This window comes from Dromaius novaehollandiae, chromosome 3, assembly GCF_036370855.1.
Source record: "Dromaius novaehollandiae isolate bDroNov1 chromosome 3, bDroNov1.hap1, whole genome shotgun sequence".
NCBI lineage: Eukaryota > Metazoa > Chordata > Aves > Casuariiformes > Dromaiidae > Dromaius > Dromaius novaehollandiae.
In genome coordinates, this window is record NC_088100.1 from 64314345 (window position 1) to 64332227 (window position 17883).

At 38.2% G+C, this 17883-nt stretch overlaps 1 protein-coding gene across 3 annotated transcripts in view; it reads right to left on the bottom strand.

Annotated features, from left to right (window-relative positions):
* The window catches only part of MAP3K5 (mitogen-activated protein kinase kinase kinase 5), a 104781-nt gene that overhangs the window by 17821 nt on the left and 69077 nt on the right, over window positions 1-17883 (bottom strand). For all 3 annotated transcript variants that reach the window (XM_026121280.2, XM_026121295.2, XM_026121287.2), the window contains 7 exons: window positions 13198-13247; window positions 8777-8872; window positions 7429-7510; window positions 5332-5465; window positions 2113-2240; window positions 1170-1306; window positions 306-411 (listed from right to left, as the gene is read on the bottom strand). In XM_026121280.2, coding sequence (XP_025977065.1) covers window positions 306-411; window positions 1170-1306; window positions 2113-2240; window positions 5332-5465; window positions 7429-7510; window positions 8777-8872; window positions 13198-13247 — 733 coding nt within the window. The remainder of the gene's footprint in view (window positions 1-305; window positions 412-1169; window positions 1307-2112; window positions 2241-5331; window positions 5466-7428; window positions 7511-8776; window positions 8873-13197; window positions 13248-17883) is intronic.

Consider the following 17883-nt stretch of genomic DNA (forward strand, 5'->3'; position numbering starts at 1 on the left):
AAAGTTAGCCTTGTCAGCAGGATGAAAAAGCCATGTGCACGGAAGAGACAGACTCAAATGTGACATAAGAAAGACAGTGCTCTTCTGTTGTAGAGGACTTTCATTTCTCAGGAACTCCCCAAACAGTATTCTCTTTGAACAGTGCATACAAGTAGTCTGTAGTTTAGGATTAGGTATATAGAATTAGCTTATTCCTGCAGCAGCCTTATATATTCACTTGAAGTCAATGAAAGCTAAGCAACTGTGGAATATAACCCTACCCTCACAGTTGGAGTGAGGGAAGACAGTCTCCTATGGGAACATACCAGTGAAAGTTTCAGTACATGGGTTGATTCCTGCAAGTCTCTTCGAAGTTCCAAAGTCTGAGATCTTTAACACTCCACTGTAAGTGTTGATAAGCACGTTATCACCCTGAAGAACAGAACATTCAGACCAATTATTTTTCTCTGCTGACTGTTCACTTAAGATTTCTTGCAACACACAGTTCTAGAATGCTCTCTTTAATATGTAGCAGTTACTCCCTAAGACTCTTAACAGTGGAGATGAAAGAGGAATCAAGAGTATTCCTGCCTTCTGTAATCCCATTATAAGAAACTTCATTTCAAAGAGAACTTCCCCATCTACAGGAACTATACAAAGAATACTAAGATGGGGAAAAACATTTTTTTTTTTAAAAAAGAAGAAAACAGATTCTTTGTATCTGAAATCTCATTGCAAAAGTACCTGCCTATATCCCTTCCACAATCTTCTTCACTCCTGATGTGCTTTCAAGGAAGTTTGATCATGTAATTGAAAACAAATAGAAAAAAAAATTTATCACATTTTAAGTGATAATGTTAATATAAGTTAATTCTTCTAATAAAAAATATTTTGTTGATGCAGACCAAAATTAACACTGGTTCACTGACTTAACCCAGACTTTAGAGTAGCAGAGAGTGTATGTGACAATGAATAACTTGTAAATAAAGTTTTCAAATACAGAACAAACGGTTATGTAGATACATAACTGTTGGGCTAAATCTCTGCAAGTCACTCTAACAATAAAACTGCAGTAATTTGATCTATAATAGTATCAAAGTGCAGAGAACCATTCTTCGTTTCTTTCACAAGCAAAGCATAAGATCAGAACAATGCTGCTTTTATTCATGATTTTCATGACAGTTTCTCACCTTTATGTCTCGGTGCACTATCTGATTATCATGGAGGTATTTTAATCCTTCAAGAATCTGCTTGGTGTAAAAGCCGATTGTCTGCTCATTAGTTTTTAATGGTCCCCATTTTGATCGTAGAAGAGCAGAAAGGCTGCCTATAATTTTGGAAAGGAGAAGAGTGAGAGTAAAACCTAATTAAATTCTGCCTTCTCCCCCAAAGGAAAAAAAAGTAACAACAACAACGAACAGCAATCTCAAACCAAGGATAGGCGCCTCTTCTATAACCAAAGGCTTCTCATGGATAATGCTTATTTGCATCATCCTCTGCCCAAATAGAGTTTAAATATTTCCACTGGACTCAGCTGCAGCTGAGGAGCACATGCTTTCGCAAACAGGCAGATCAGAACCCATTTAATCAATGTGCTCATCTCTCTCCTGTGCTTGGATATAAGCTGGCTAAGAGGAACACTAAGAAAGAGTGAAGGGTAAGCATGCACACGAGTGTCTGCGTACATGCACCAAATTCACAATTTCTGGAAAAGCCAGGAATGGAATTTTTATTATGTCTGGCTGCTACAAGTTCTTCAGTCTGAAATAGAAGGAATAATCATCAGTCACAGTCTCCTGGGTTATGTACATTAGGAGGATTTAGACATTTGAGACTAGCAGCCTTTGCAGCAGGATGAGCACAGATCATCTCTGGTGTGCAGGTAAAGGGAGCTCACTTGCCACGGCAACAATCAGAGCTATATCTGTAGTATATCTTATCTACCCCATGACCAAGGTGACTTGAGTACTTTACCTTTCCTGTTTTTCCCATTAATTTAAGGAAGAGATGTTAAATAAAATTACATTTGCATGGAGTGTATCCGTTTGCAGTGCTATAGGTTTTATTTTTTTTAAATGTAAAAAGAAAACCAAAACTCATCAAACCAGCCCCTCACACACACCCACAACTTACCACCTGGCACCTGTTCCATGAATATTTTAATGAAGCCATTCTCACTAAGAGAACCCAAATACTGGACAATATTCTTATGTTTGAGGTGCTTATGCAAAGCTATTTCTTCATGTAGAGGTTGGGAGTACCTGCGAAGAAAGGAAACATTTTATGTAGTGTTGAGCTTCAAAACTAAAGTCTTGTGCCTACTATAGTAGTTGAAGTTCTATTGGAGGTCCTGTGAAACACATGGGACCTCAAATACTGAAGTACTGTGTACAGTAATACAATACTATGTATTAGATATATTTAACAACAGTGGTTATGACCTCCATGTACAAAAAGTTATATACACATAATTATATATAAATAACATTATATCCAGCAATACATGTAATGCTGTATACACACACACACACACACACACACATATATATAAAAATAAACAAATAGAGGTAGCAAAACAAAAAACCAAAACTTGTGGAAAAGGAACTACTCTCCAGCCCAACTTGAAGAGAATAAACATTTGGGCAAATAGTTGGATCCAGACTACGGCCAAAATAAACCAGTAAACCAGAAAGTCAGCATATAATAATAATCAGCTCAATAATTAAAACAAATTACCATCTAAGTTTCAATTAGTTAAAGTAGGGGGCTTATCTGAAAGCAAGTGTGGATAGCTATCAGAGTGAGAAAATGGGAATCTTTTCACGGGGAGGTGTTGTACAGAACTCAGAACAATTTCATCAGACGTAACTTGGTGAAAGGTGAAATATTTTTCAGACATGTTTCAGCAGTATTTTTGTCAGGAAGATTTCTGAAGTCCAAATACTTCCAGTGTGGAACAACACCAGAACTCTGTACCTTAGAAGCTGATGTGCTCCCTGGGCCAGCTCTAATGCTCTTCCCTTCCAACGAGGAGTGAGTCAGTCACACACATCCCATCATGTCAGTTGCCAGATTTAATATTTTGTCTGGCAAAATTTACATAATATCTTGAGTCTGGTGGCCATTTCCACTAAAGCACTAAAATCTGCAGCCAGACTTTCAGGCTGCTGAAGTAGATGTTGGACGCAGACCTCTTCTGTCAGTCCAGATGCAAGAAGAAGTTGCAGAGCACTGCGCGCCAGGAGGACATACTAAGGTGCTCACACTGAGGAAATACTAACTGTAACAACTGACTTGACCTTGCAGCTACTTGCCACCAAAAGAAATAGTTCTACTGCCATCTCCACCTTCATCAGGCTACTCTCAGCATATCCCTTGCACCAACACTGGCAATGTTTTGGTTTTCCGAGGAACTGGCAGGTTTTTTTTTTGGGGGGGGGGGGGGGGGGGGAATGGGGGAGGGGCGGGGTGCAGGAGGTAGGCTTAGCTTTCTGCTAATTCAGTTCCAGAAACCAGCTCTTCCTGGAGCCAGAAGAGTGCTAGTGCCAGGAATGCAATCTAAGCAGTTGCCCAGAAGTTGTCAGGGGAAAAGTGCATGTGAGCTCCTCTCCTTTTGGGCCAGCTAGTTATCAGTTCACCTCAACTACAGCATCAAGCTGCAAGTGGAGGCTGAAGTCTTAAAAACGTGGGCAAAAAAACAAAAGGTGCGGGCATCTGAGTATCTCTTCAGAAAATGACTGTTACAGGAAACAAACAAAAGCAAACATCTATTTAATGAAAAGCGTGCACTTACAGTCCACAAAGAAAACTTTATAGAAGTTTTTACACAGTCTCCTGCCAACATGCAGGGTCTGATGCAATTATAATAACAATATGTGATGCTGGATAGGTTGTGGAAAAAAATACTCCTTTTCTACAAGTGGTGGTTTTACCCACAGATCCAAACATTCTAGATGAAAATAAGGAGAATAGCAGCCATTGTGGCAGGCAAGAATATCCCCTCGAAACTGCTGTTTTGAACAGTAACACCTTCTTTAAGACAATTGCTATGTAGAGAAGGATAAAAACAGTTTCCTTCCTGATATTAGCTGTAGACTGAGCACTGTGCAAACAAGGATACAGTTATTTCCTCCTACAGAGAAAGTGTGGTATGCTAAAATATGGGACATCATGTTGATGGAGAAGCTGTCCGTTAGATAAGATTACTAAACAAAAAAGCCAAACAGGCAAAGGAAAAAAAAAACACTTGGAAATATAGATTCCATTCCTGACTTAAATAATGGGCAAAAATTCAGCTTTTGGCATGCCTGATATTCCACCTACATTCACTTAGTATTTGATTCCTCCGGCTACCAAGGGAAATTCTGTCTATATCAGAAGAGCTTCCTTCAAAAAATTTATTTCTTTAATCATTGAAAAAGGAGGGATTTATTTTTCTGTCATCAACCATAATAATGATTTTATTTCCTACTTTTGCTAGCTTTCTGAAAAATCAGCCTAAATTATAGTCTTTGGTAATATTTTACAATGTGCCAGAGAGTCACTTTAAAGATTCAGACACACAAGTTATCTGTTAAGAAACAACTCTTACATCATTTGACCACAAAAATGAAAGGGTTATTGTAGAATTTAAGAATGAGAATAACTTTACAACTAATACAGTGGGTCTGATGTTCAGATTTGCTACCACTTTTACTCCAATATTTGTGGAAACCTTCGTATTCATAATACAAATTCAGTGCAAACCAACATATACAGTTACTAAGGATATCAACTGTCTGGTCTTTACATGGTAACCTTCATAAACGGGGGAGATCAGTAAGCCTATAAAACAACTCTGCATTAAAAAAATGTGGACGAAAAGACCATTCCACACGTTTTATTCTAGTGTTAAGGGGCTTCACAACAAATTGTGCATAAACAGAAAAGGAAAATGTCTCTATCAACAATTCAGGCTCAGAATTTTAAATAACTCTATAGATCATGAATTTGAATAGTTCTCTGATAACAACATGCCTGTGCATGTATAAGAACATAGGGCTTATCACAAGGTATTCGAATGAGATTCTGTATTTCAGCAACATTTGTTTTAGAAAGAAGATGCATTATAAACCAGCAGTACCAAAACCTGAAAATGTCTAAATCCTCAGTTGTGATCATGATTCATTGGGTTTGGTATTTTTCCACAACTTGGATCTGTCTAGATACAAAGATAGAGGAGACCATTTAATACCATAGACAGGTAATTCATTGGCAGCTTTTTAGGTTAGGTACTCCCTAAACAGCAAACTCGTTAGCCACGTTACTTAACGATCAAGGTATGTAACACACAATCAGCTGCATTCACTATACCTGCTATCTCTCTCTGGGATTTCTTTAATAGCAATTCTGACTTGATTGCTCAAATCTCGTCCTGCATATACAATGCCGTAAGTTCCTTTCCCCAGAATGACTCGCTCACCATTTTCATCGTATTCATAATCATACTGCAAAGCAAACCACAAAATGAAGGAATGAAACAGATTTATTCCAGCTGACAGTAGGCACACAATCAAGGCTTCTAGGAGATTAGTTGCTCTCTACAGACCACGGAGTGGAAGAGGAAGGCACCACAAAAGGACAGTTCAGATACTGTGCAGACATGTCTGTGTCTCTCCAATAACTGTACAGGGAGCAGTGGCTTCTGAGGTAGTCATTTCAGATAAGGGTATAATGCTAAGCTAGCCTTTATCTGTTCTGTGTAGTTACACTTACGTGTCTTATTCAACAGTGTATGCTATTCTGCTGGCAGGTGCTGTAAAAACAGTAGAAGACGACAGAGGGCACTCTGCATCAAACTGAGAACTTCAGCTTCCACTGCGACATAGAAAGCAAGGCAGCATACGCTTATTTGTTCCAGATGCTCTCCTGACCTGACCACATCTTCCAAAAACAGCACAACCTCAGTTGTGCCAGTGCCAGGTCAGCCAGCTGAGTGTGTCAACAGAGATCAGTCAGAATTGCAGTGTATTAAATATGGCTTCTGCTGAATTTAAATTAACGAATGCATGGAGTTTAAGGCTGGTTCAGATATTGCCATTGGATTATCTCATATGTCCTCTTGTTTAACACATACAACTAATTTCACTTGCTCACTCCAATGTTGAGCCCAGTAGCTCACGCCTGGATAAAGCTTTTTTTTTTCCTTCCCCTTTTCCTCCAAATAAAGACTGATATCTTTTTAATAAAAGATGCAGAGAATCCACTACTTCCTTTACTAGTGTGTTTCAATAGTTAATTACTCACATGGTAAATCATGCCTATTATTTCTAATTCAAATTTCTTTGGCTTCACTTTCTTATCATTGTTTTTCTTCACTAGATTAAAGAGCCCATTAGCACATAGTAATTTTCCCTGTAAAGATATCTATCCACTGTAATCAAGTCACCCACTGCTTTTCTTTTTTCTAAAATAAACAAATTAGGCACCCTCAAGTTCTCAATACAGAACATTTTTTCCTAGCCCACAAGTCACTCTAGTGGTTTCTGTTTGTTCCATTTCCGATTTCAGATGTATTATAAGATGTCAACATCAAAACTGAGACACAGCACTGGATTCAGTATTCAATACTGACTTTTGCAATTAGTTCTGGATGTTGCCAGAGCTTTGGAACAGTAGAATTTCACGTGATGGGATATGGGGTCCAATATTTTACCTTGTTCCCTGCCACCTAAAAGCAAGGCTAAACAGACTGAGTACTGCATTGCACCCACTGGCCTTGTGTTCACTTTTTAACTATGTGAATGTTCAGACAGAAAACTGAAGGTGAGAAGGCAGTGTGTAAAGGCATCCTCACACAAACTATAATCTAGCTAGCATGGGAAACAGCAGCAGAAGCAGGGCAGCTTAGTGTGAGTTAGTGGGCTAAAGATACAAACTCCCAGAAGCACTGACATCCATTGTATGCTTTGTGTTTGCTGTTCATTGCTGTGCTTGCCCACGGATCATAACTAGCATGGACAAGCCTTCCCATGCTACAATTACACCCTTTTTTGCTGTGCAGACAACCTGTCAGTAATGTAGACATACAGGATTCCAGTGATGCATGAAACAGACAACAAACAGTCTTTAAAATTTAAGCAGATGCTAACACCGACTCCAATGACTGTCAAGAAATTGTAACAAGCGTCATTCTGTAACAAGCATGACTGTGGAGAATTCCAAAGTTAAATACCTTCTTAAGCTAGTACGCTAACTGAAATATGAGCGATTTAGCTATGCTGGTTCTAAATACTATATGAGGAGAAGTACAAAGAATGATTAATTTATAAACACTAGAGGATTAAATTTTAAAAAACAATAACTGTTGTCTAATTTCTTCCAGTGAAGGGATCAGTAATTTCCTCCCTCAAGTAAAACTCTATATTAAAAGCCCCAAATTCTTATTATGCTGAAAAAAGTAAACAATACCTCCAGAGAGTCTCCGTCACATTCCCCATCCTCTGTATTCTTCCCTATTTCTTCAGTTATACTGTTCACCATGTCAAAAAACCTGTTAAAGCAAACAGATACACACTTGAGACTTAGTATGGGGACATCAAGAATAATCCTCTAAATGAATCAAAAGAATGAATCAAAAAAAGGTTTAGATACAATAAGTATGAACTCAGTGCAACAGCAGCTTGTTTGCAGGCAAAATAATACTACTTTCTGTTTACATGGAGACTTCACAGCCAAAATTTGCAGTTTTCCTACTTATTTTTGTAATACATAAAAAGTGCATATACATGTCCACGATGAAAGAAATTATCAATGGAATTCACACTTCAAAAAGCTATGTACCAGGTGAAATTATCATCCTACACCATTGTTTCTTTATGTCCAATTAAAGGACTGAAACATCATGAAAAGTTCCTAGAAGTCTTGGATGTTTTTGGAGAAGACTCTGTGGTACAGGAAAGCTAGTTTCAGTTTTTGTTTGAGTGCAAAGGAGTCTATTTTACAAACCCACATTAAAAAAAAATATTATATTGCATATGACTTGTCCCCCTTTGAAAGAATGGAAGAACACATATCTCTTCATTCTCACATCGCTTACTAGTCTTCTGTCTGAACACCTTTCAGTAAGAGGAATGAGCATGGTCAAAGAACCTATACGAACTAGAAGGGATGAGAGGATAAACTAGGGATTGAGCAGGGAAGGTGCTACAGCCATTAACAAGGAGTACTGTATTTTTGGTGATTTTTGGTAAAGTTGCTGCCTTTTTAGCAGGAAAGGACATGCAATTCCCTCCAGGAATGCCTTCTGGATCAATTCAAGACCACAGCCCTCAATTCTAGGTAGCACAAATGTAGCTTATGGCACTGAGATACTTCCCTAACTGTGCAACAAACACTTATCATGTTTCTTGTAGCGATACAGGTACAGTTTTACCGATGTAAACATGACTATAGCTATGTAAAGAAATCAAGTAGGCTTCTCTATAATCAGAAATAAAACATTAGCTTATTGTTGCCCAAAATGTTCCCAGTTCAGAAAATTCATGCATAATTTTAGGAAGCATTTGCACTGTAAAAAAAAAAAAAAGTTAAATTTGTAGATATATTTGTTTCTAATATTTGTCTGTAATTGGACTTTGACCTTTCAGATCTCATGAACCTCTAGGGCAGTACGGGGCTTTCAGGTGGAAGATGATGAGAATCAAGGATGTTCAGACCACCTCTTGCCTCAGTTTTGAAACAGTCAGTCCCTGTTGTGCATACAGACACAACTGACCCTATCACAGGCCATTTATGTGAAACAATAACTGGGACACACCTCCTGCAGTGAAGTTCTGTGCAGAAATAGATTTGAAAATCATCCGAGTTGTGCAGCACATACAGGAAACAGCACCGTTCTTCAAACTTCGAAATGCTGAAAGAACAGCCAAGTGGAACATGTTATTGGGAAGATGGATTTGGGCTTCTACCAGCTATGTCAAACCATACAAATCAACCCATTTACTGTGGGAAAGCACCAGCTTAAACCTAAGAAACCATGATGCATTACTTTATTGTAAACTTACATTCTTGTATCCTCAAAAGCTCACATTCCGCTTGCCCCTAGTTCACACATTGTCAAAGAGAGAGTAGGAGCAAGGTCCTACTTAGGGTAAGGTCCTTAAATTCCACTCAACACTGTCATTAATGGGATCCTCAAAGAAAATATCAAATCTGATTTGAATGAGCTCTTTCTGCAAGTTTGTCACATATTAAGCATCATACGTAAAGTTGTTTCAGTAAAATTGATAGTTAATATAGTAGAACAGAAAAAAAGGGTGGCTAGAAGCATCGTAAGGGAATATAATAATAAAATATTTGAGAAAATGATGAATTAAGTCTCCTTATTAACATTCTTAAGATACTGGAAGAAATCTATGGTCCCAATGAAATCAGCTGACTTTAGCTGGATCAAGATATCCATCATGGTTTTAACCCACTAAGAGAACAATAAAGCACAACACTATTCTATGTTGTGCCAAAGGCTTTATGAGAAGACAGAGTTGATTAATGCAGAAGTATTTCTTTAGGAATTTCTTCAGGAAATATTTGTAATTTTCATCCTTTAATAAGTGTCTATAGGTATCTGATCACTGTCTCTTTTTCTGACTTCTGAACCATAGATCCTTTGTGGTATCTTTTGATAAGCAAATGGCTCTTTGGATAAGCTGAGGTCTTTACATAACACACATTTTAAATATGCCTTTCATAAAGATACTTACAAAAAAAGTGAGCTTCATTAGTAAGAACATACATCTTCGGATTTTGTGACTCATTTATTTTTATGTCAGGAAAAACCCATATGTGCTAAGTGAGTCACTGCCCCTAGTTTACAAATTAACTTTTAATCCACTAGAGTTTACAAACATATAGGTGAACTCTCCAGAGTCCTCCTGATATTAACAGAATTACTCATTTTTTTAAAGTTCCATGTAATTTTAAATATCTTACTAACCTGACAGGCACAGAAACCAGCTACTGAGACAGTAGTGAATAAAAGGGTAAGAATGTGGGGTATACACAGAGGTCAGGCAAATCCATGAATATTTAAAGTCTTTAAGGGAGTGTTTACATTTGCTTATATGTGGTTTTCCTCACTGAAAAAAGCCATTAAAGTAAAAGAAAAAAAAAGACTAAAAAAATACCACGTTATAAAAAGAAGCTGGGTAATTCGCTCAGGAAATGCCTCATTTTGAGTGTTACCAAGCATATGTACTACCCACTGGCTTCTATGACAGCAGAAGTGGAGCTGAATTTGCAAAACTGAAAAGTCAAGCAAGGAAGGATAACGCTGTGCGGCCCCGTGCCCAGCTCCCGTGTGCACCCAGAACTCCTGCTTGTCAGTAACAAATACTGCAAATGCTGTAAGTATTGTTTACCAATAATTCTCAGTGAAGTAGCAGATAAAGCAGGTAAGCATTGGCATCAACCACAGAGAAGTAACTTCAAGGAATTTTTGTTCATTTTCTGAAAGTGGAGGTAACTTTCACGGTTATAGTTAGAATTAAGGAGTGTGACAACGTTCCAAGTTCCATGAATGTCAGAGAAGATGAGAAGAGAACTTGAGATGGAACACGAACATCTTTGTTTTTAATCCCTAAACTATGAAGAAAACTGAATGCAGATCTGAACCCAACTTTATTGCTATGTTTCTAACACTACATTTATCAGCATGATTTGTGAGGCACTTTCCCACGGAAACAACACAAGTAGAAGTTATTTCATAATCCAAGGCTCCTTCTGGAGACCAGGTGTATTCCACTTGCAGTCTAGCAACTCCAGTTTGCCACTTTTTTTTTTTTAATTGGAAAAATAAAGATTGTATCCTCCTGCTCATATGATGTCAGCTCTGCAGAACACTAGGGAGTTTTTAAAATAACTTGAGAAAGATAAAAGGCACCTCGGGTAGCAGCTATGTTCCAAAAGCTTTGTTGAAGTCTTTAAGACTAACGGTACTTTTTGGCTTAATTCAATAATACACATTTGCGTTTGAGAGGGCGAGAGGACATATGACAAAAGCAGAGTTATTTATGTTACAGCACAAACTGCTAATCAATGAGTTTGCTAAATCAGACTCAGTTATCATGACTTCCTGCATATCGAGTGTGATTCAGCACTGTGTTCTGAGCTGCTTATTATTTTCCAGGTCCCTTTGCAATTCTTGAGAGCTGAACTCTATTACTCATGAAATAAAATGCTGATTACAGCGGCTCATGAGGAACGCACCGAACAAGTGCCCTCTCAATCATTTCCAATGATTGATTCCAAGATATTGGAAAGGGAATGATCATAAACTTGCATCCATTAGAAAAACGGTCTTATTCAGTTTTATAATTGCATAAGATAAAGATTTTCCCCCTGCAGTTCCTCATGGAAGCAGCCACTGAGCTTTCTAAGAACTCACAGTAACTCTTGGCTCTATTAATTCTTTTTAAAGTTTTCCAGGTCTTTTTGGACATCTCTCTAGATGAACACAGATTGGAATTTTAATTAACAAATTAAATGACAATTTAAAATTTAAATAACAAACACAGGAGGGTATATAGAAAACAAGACTGACCACACAATGTCTTAACAATGCCAAAAAAAAAAAAATCAAAATAGGGCAAAAATTTTACATGGGGTGTATGTGTGTATGTATATATCTATCTATCTCTTTTTTTTTTGGAAGGACTCAAAAACATACCGTAACCAAAACCCAAACCAGACTGAACTAAGTGTATCATTGCAAATTTTGCTTAAAATAAGTTGAATCCCACAGGAATGAATCTCTATGTCTATTGATAGTTTGGTTTTTTTAAAGTTGCTTTTTGGAAGGAAAAAGAATCAACCGTCTGTGCAAAAAATGTACTGCAGACATAGCAACAGCTTTGTGTGTATGGAACAGTTATTAACAGAACAGAGCAATGACTATTTAAAAAAAAAGTTAAGGAAATACACTAAATGCAGACACCAAAGTGGAAAGTCACAGGATGCCAAAGTGTAGATAAACCCTAGAAAAACAAATGAGACTAAAACAAAGAATTGATCTAAATAGTTCACAGCAGGGGTAGAAAACTACTTTCTTAGTATCAGCAGGTACAAACATTATGTTCGACCTGAGCATGTTAGCAGACCCATTGGCTCTGATTCTGCAGTTCTCTACTCACAATATGGTGCAAAATCCTGATTTAAAACAAACAAACATAAAAAACCCACAAACCCAACAGCCTCCAGAAAAGGCTTCTTCATAGCAGGAAGAAAACTCTCCACTGAAATCAAGCAAAAAGACAGCCAAGTTTCCTCCTCCGTCAGCACCTGACAGGTCCCTCCCAAAGAGGGAAGCATGCTTAAGATAGCACACCTTGAACACATAACAGCATTCTCTTCTAATCCAGTCAAGTTTTTCTTGCAGGTGTCACTTCTGAACCTACTGCTTATTAAACCATGTTAACCTGCTCTGCATGAGCCTTCAGGAGGTCTTTATATATTTTCCTATTGACCTGTTCCCTTAAACAATCTTTAAGTTTTCACTCTGTGGCCAGTCTCCCACCCTGCCACATCAGTCATCACTGTATGGACAATCTCCCTTCCCCATGGGCCCCCTCTGAAACTCTGTTCTGCTGCCATACCTGTACAAAAGCAAAACAAAAAAACCCCTCCAAACCCAAAACTTGACAACCAGTAAGCAACTAGAATACTGCAAGACACAAAACACCACGATCTTGCCAGTTCCTCATGCTCTCCCTGTCTGCACCCACTTGTCACTTCTGGGCTTATATACTCTGAATATCAAGCATTTGGGACAAGAATTGCCTTCCTTGTGTTTATGAGTTTTCTAGTATGTCAGAATCTCAAACATGTGACTGCAGCTCCTGGGTGTGGCATAAAACTCAAGTAAGATGGCATAAAATGTAAGCAGTTATTTTAATTCCAGTGTTACTTAGCATAAAGTCAGTGACTACTATCATCAAGAAAAATAACAGTGCTTTAACTTAACATGCTGTTTGCTAATTTTTACATAATAGACTCTGCAACTGGTCATTTCTGAATCCAGAATAGGACTCCTCGGGCTTCACTTATATCAGGGCATCTGTGGAAGTACCTGCAATACCCTGATTCAGTTTTGTGCCTTTTATTCCACCAAGGCCCACAGCGTTAGCTCAGCATAATACTCATTCAATTACTCTTTTCATTTCAAAACATGAAAGAGAAACTCACCTTACTCCCCGGATAGAAGCAGCACTGAAGTTCCACTCATGGATACCTTTCTGTAACACACAGAAGAAAACAAACATTCCTTTTTAAAATGAAGAGCCAGTAGGCATATCTTTTAACCTAGAACTCAAGAGAAACACTTCAATTATAAGTCTGTTACCTTGTATCAGTTATTCTTTGGTTTTGGCTGATATGCCCCAATATGACACAAGTTCTAGACAGAAGTTTTGATTTGCTCATTTCTTCACCATTTACTCTGCAAACACAGTGCATTTTTTTTTAGAAGCTATGCAAAAGCAGGAGAGCAGAAGGGCTGCCCATATAGACTGTCCTGGGTGCTGAACTCAAGGTCATATGCAACCCTCTGGAAAAAAGGGAGACGAAACTCCATCTCTGGGAATAACAGAGCCTGCTCTACATGCTTAGGCTCCCTAGGATGTGGGAAGAACAGGCTGGGAGAGATAGAAATCGGGCATTCTGATGCTGGAGTGCAAGGTGGCAAGTTCCTGAAAAGTACACGGAATTGCTTGGGGAAGGAGCAAACCTAAAGGGAAACTGTCCAGGCAAACAGAAAAGGAGACTATTTTCCTAGGAATACAGAAGAGAACAGTGAGGCTGTACCAAAGCCCTGAGAGTTGCTGGACTGGTAAACGAGGCTAGAAGAAAGAAATCATCTTGCAAAAACACTAAGGACCAGGCCTCATTTATTTTCAGATCTTTTAAATTTAAATCTGTGACACAGCAGAACTGAGTTCTCTCTACAGACAGTCATATTGCTCTAGGTTTAAGTTCTAATAAAACTTCAGGAATCAGAAGCCTTTTGTATCTTCTGATGAAAACACTCTTCTTTCAGAAAAGTTCGAACGACGCCACCTCAAAGTTGCGGCAACCTTTATAGCATAAGGGCATAGTGTCAGCCACAAACATAACCAAATGTATCCCAAAAGAAGAGATGAAGCTGGGTAGCTTATAATACATTTCATGAATAGTGAGATATATAGAAGTCATAACAGACACACTGTCAAAATAGTTGCACTGTATGCAACCAATCATAGAGAAAACTATTTTCTCAGCTACAACATTTTTCTGGAAAGCTTCCTAGATCAATTTCTCCTCCGTAACTCTTTCCTTGCTGTTCAAATTGCATTAAAGGATGTGATGCTAATATAAAATGCCTAACACAATGTGCCAGACTTATATGCAGTTTTCTTTCTTGAAGCACAAGCTTCACAGGATTATAATTGTGAAGTAGAATTATTAAGTGAAGTGTACAGTACTTCTCCCATGCAAAATGGGGGGCTGGGGATTCCAATGGGGGAAGGTGACAGGGAAGGAAAGTAGCCAGAGGTGAATAAAAGCTGGGACTGCATCCTGAAATGGAGGTACCAAATGATGTTAGTATGAAGTGTTTGTGAAACTATCATTTGAGCTGCCTGGTTCTCTTGCATAAAGATCACCAACTCAATCCCTCTGTTAATAAGGAGAGCATACCTGCAGTGTCTTTTACTCCTCCCTCCACATACGAACTTTGCCACCTTCCAGTTTTCCATCCTTGGAAACTTTCTTCAGTGCTTTGCTATTGGTACCTGTCCAATTCCCACTACTCGGAATAATCTAAAATTTAAATCTAAAATGAACACCCTGACAGGCAGAACTATTCAAGCAGCATAACAAGAAGCATAAGTATTGTGGGTTTTACCTGTCATTTACATACAACTAATCTCTCACGGACTCATACATCTTTCATTTACCACATCATATTCTCAGGCAACGAAATAACACAAAAGCTATGTCCTTCATGATCCTGCCAAGTTTTGAATACATTGGAGTAAACATATCAGGCATGCTATCCAAATTCAGCATCTGTTCTTTGGTTAGGCAAAAAACCACCAACCACTCAAAACAAAACTCAAAATGGATTCAGAAGCCAACATGAAACAGAGACAGGCTGTTCTATTTCAAACTCGCAAATAGCACTGCTGCATTCCTCTAAACCTATGAGAAAAAAACTGCTAAAATTAGGGAACTGCAAGGCAACATAATGTGCATACTAAAAAATATAATGCTATCTGACTTTTATATACATTTGTCCATGTTAAACTTCACACTATGAAAGGCATAAACATTCAGATATGTTGCTAAAAAGCCACCGAAAAGGAAGAGGACACATTATTTTTCCTGGCATTGACTGTCAATCCCCTAGTCATTAAAAAGTTACTGGTTTCAGACTCCACTTTTTGAGTTCCATTTTGCATCTGAAGCAGAAATTGAGTTTGTGCACAAAAAACTTCATAAACTTCATAACTCACAATTTTTATTCTTAGAGCACTGACTGAATTTTGGAAAATAAGTATAGGTAAATACATTAATTTATGAGACAAAATGAACTGGAATCTGAACCATGAGCTGGTAAAGCTCTGACAGACCTACAGTGGGTAGATTAAAACCAGGTAGTTGAAGCAGTTTCCAACCCCAGCTGCCTATCTTGTCCTTGCAGCAAGGACAGCTGGTGTGTGCTTTTTGTGGCAGTTTTCAGCCTTACAAATTAAGAAGAAACAAAGTGAGAGTATTTCTCACTTTGGCTAAAAGATAATACATCTATTTCCTTCAGAAAAATCTCTTATCAAAGACTGATACTGCATTAGGTATATTTAACTGAAAAAGGCCAGTTCCCTTCCAGTCCCTTTCCTCCCTTCTGATGGATTCGAAGGACTTTGACAAACTTGCAAGAGCAGATTAAAATTGTATAACTGAAGCTGCAACTACTGTATTGCCCATGCATTCTTTTGATGAATATTATTGCTTGCAGGGCAAAGATGCCTGAACTGAGTATTAATCAGATCCCAAGCCTCTGCATAAGCTCACCACAAAAAGGATTCTGGCTAGAGCAAAAGTACTAGCAAGTTCATTGAAGACTGACCTTGTTTAATGTTACTGATTAATAGCAGGGTAGCAAAAGTAGGAAACATGAATCTGCAAAAAATAGAGAGATATGCTGCCAGAATTAGGAAAAAAAACTGGTATACCATATTGGAGGAGAAGCTTGAAAAATGGAGTAACAGAACTGCAAAATGAGAAAACACTACAAAGCAAAGGTTATAAACTGTGGATAGCCGAAGTCACCATCTACTGAGCACCAGACAGGTGCGAACTAATACATCCAGATCCTTCTCCGAAGCACAGGATGACTGTGAGCCATCAAATGAGATAGTCATGAAGAAGGCCAATGATGGAAGTATCAAGCAAGAGATCTCTAGAAGCTAAAAGACATATTAATACATCACGAAAGACTTCTTTGAATGCAGTCTAAGTCTGGGTGCACATGCTCAAGAAAGGTTAACTCAAACTGGAATATAAACAGAAGTCATGGGAAGGTGTTGCCATTACGGGAAGGTGTTGCCACATTACGGTCTATACATGAAGTCTGCTTGTTTTGCCTAAAAAAAGAGTTAACACTAAGAGAAATTAGTATTTTCCTGTGGTAAACTTCAGAGAGGAAAAGGAACTATTCAACATGAGCGTGCTAGTACAGGAACAAAGGAGTATGAAATGGCTATGAACAAATTCAAACTGAAAGCTACAAGACTTAATGCAACATTCTTCGTCTTCACTTGGCAGTATGCCACTCTGGACTCCTCTAGAAGTGCAGAGACATTCTGGAACCACTTTCCAACAGAGCTGTTTGTGAAACCTAATAAGCATTCAGATAGAGCTTGACTATGTTATGTGAAACATTATGTGGTGAGTGTGTCTGCAACAGAGGGAACAGGACTCAGTAGCCCTGAATATCCACTCCTATGCCCCTTCTTATACAATAGACAAGCCACTTAACAGACTGGAACAGACTGTTTGGAGATAAATTACTATATTTAAAAAACAAGATAACACCCCCCCCCCCCAACAAAACACTTATTTTCTTAGGTTTTCCGCACAGACTGAACCTACCTGTAAAAACACCAGTCAGAATAAACTACAAATCAACAGAAATTCATTGATCGAGGCAAACATTTCGGTTTGTGCTACAAACTAAACATGTTATTTCAGCCACTGCCCATTTACATTGTCTCATTAACAACAAAAATTCCAAGTAGAACTGCCTCACATACTCTACACACAAAAATGTTTCTCCTTTAAAACAAGTACAAAAGCTAAAGGATGAACTACCTGAACAATAGGTCTTCGCTATCCAATCTTGCAAGCAAACAAAATGTTGCCAAAGAATAAACAGTGCTAGTTCTTAGAAATAAAGCCATCACCAGTGTTCTGCCTCCAACTGATCTGTCTTCCACTCGTTCTTCATATTCTCCTCCCTTGTTTCCATGCTCCCTTCTTTCTCTGAGGTTTTCAGATGTCCTCCCTGTCCTCACTCTTACCAACATTTTGCTTCTTAAGCATTTCAAAATGGAATAACCCTTCAACATTTTGCTCTCCTCTTGTATCTCCAGATTTTCTAAGCTCCTTTCCAAATATGTCTGCATATCTCACACCTTGACATATGGGCTTCACAGATTTTTCAAGTTCTAGATCTTCTAAACTTCTATCCATCCTTCCACCAAATATTTCTTCTCTCGCCCTTGATTGATTCCACTGCTATTTCAATACACCAATTTCTACTACTTTTTTCATATTAAAGAAGTCTTTACCACAGATAACAAGCAATACTGCAGGTACAAAAAGAAGATGTTATTT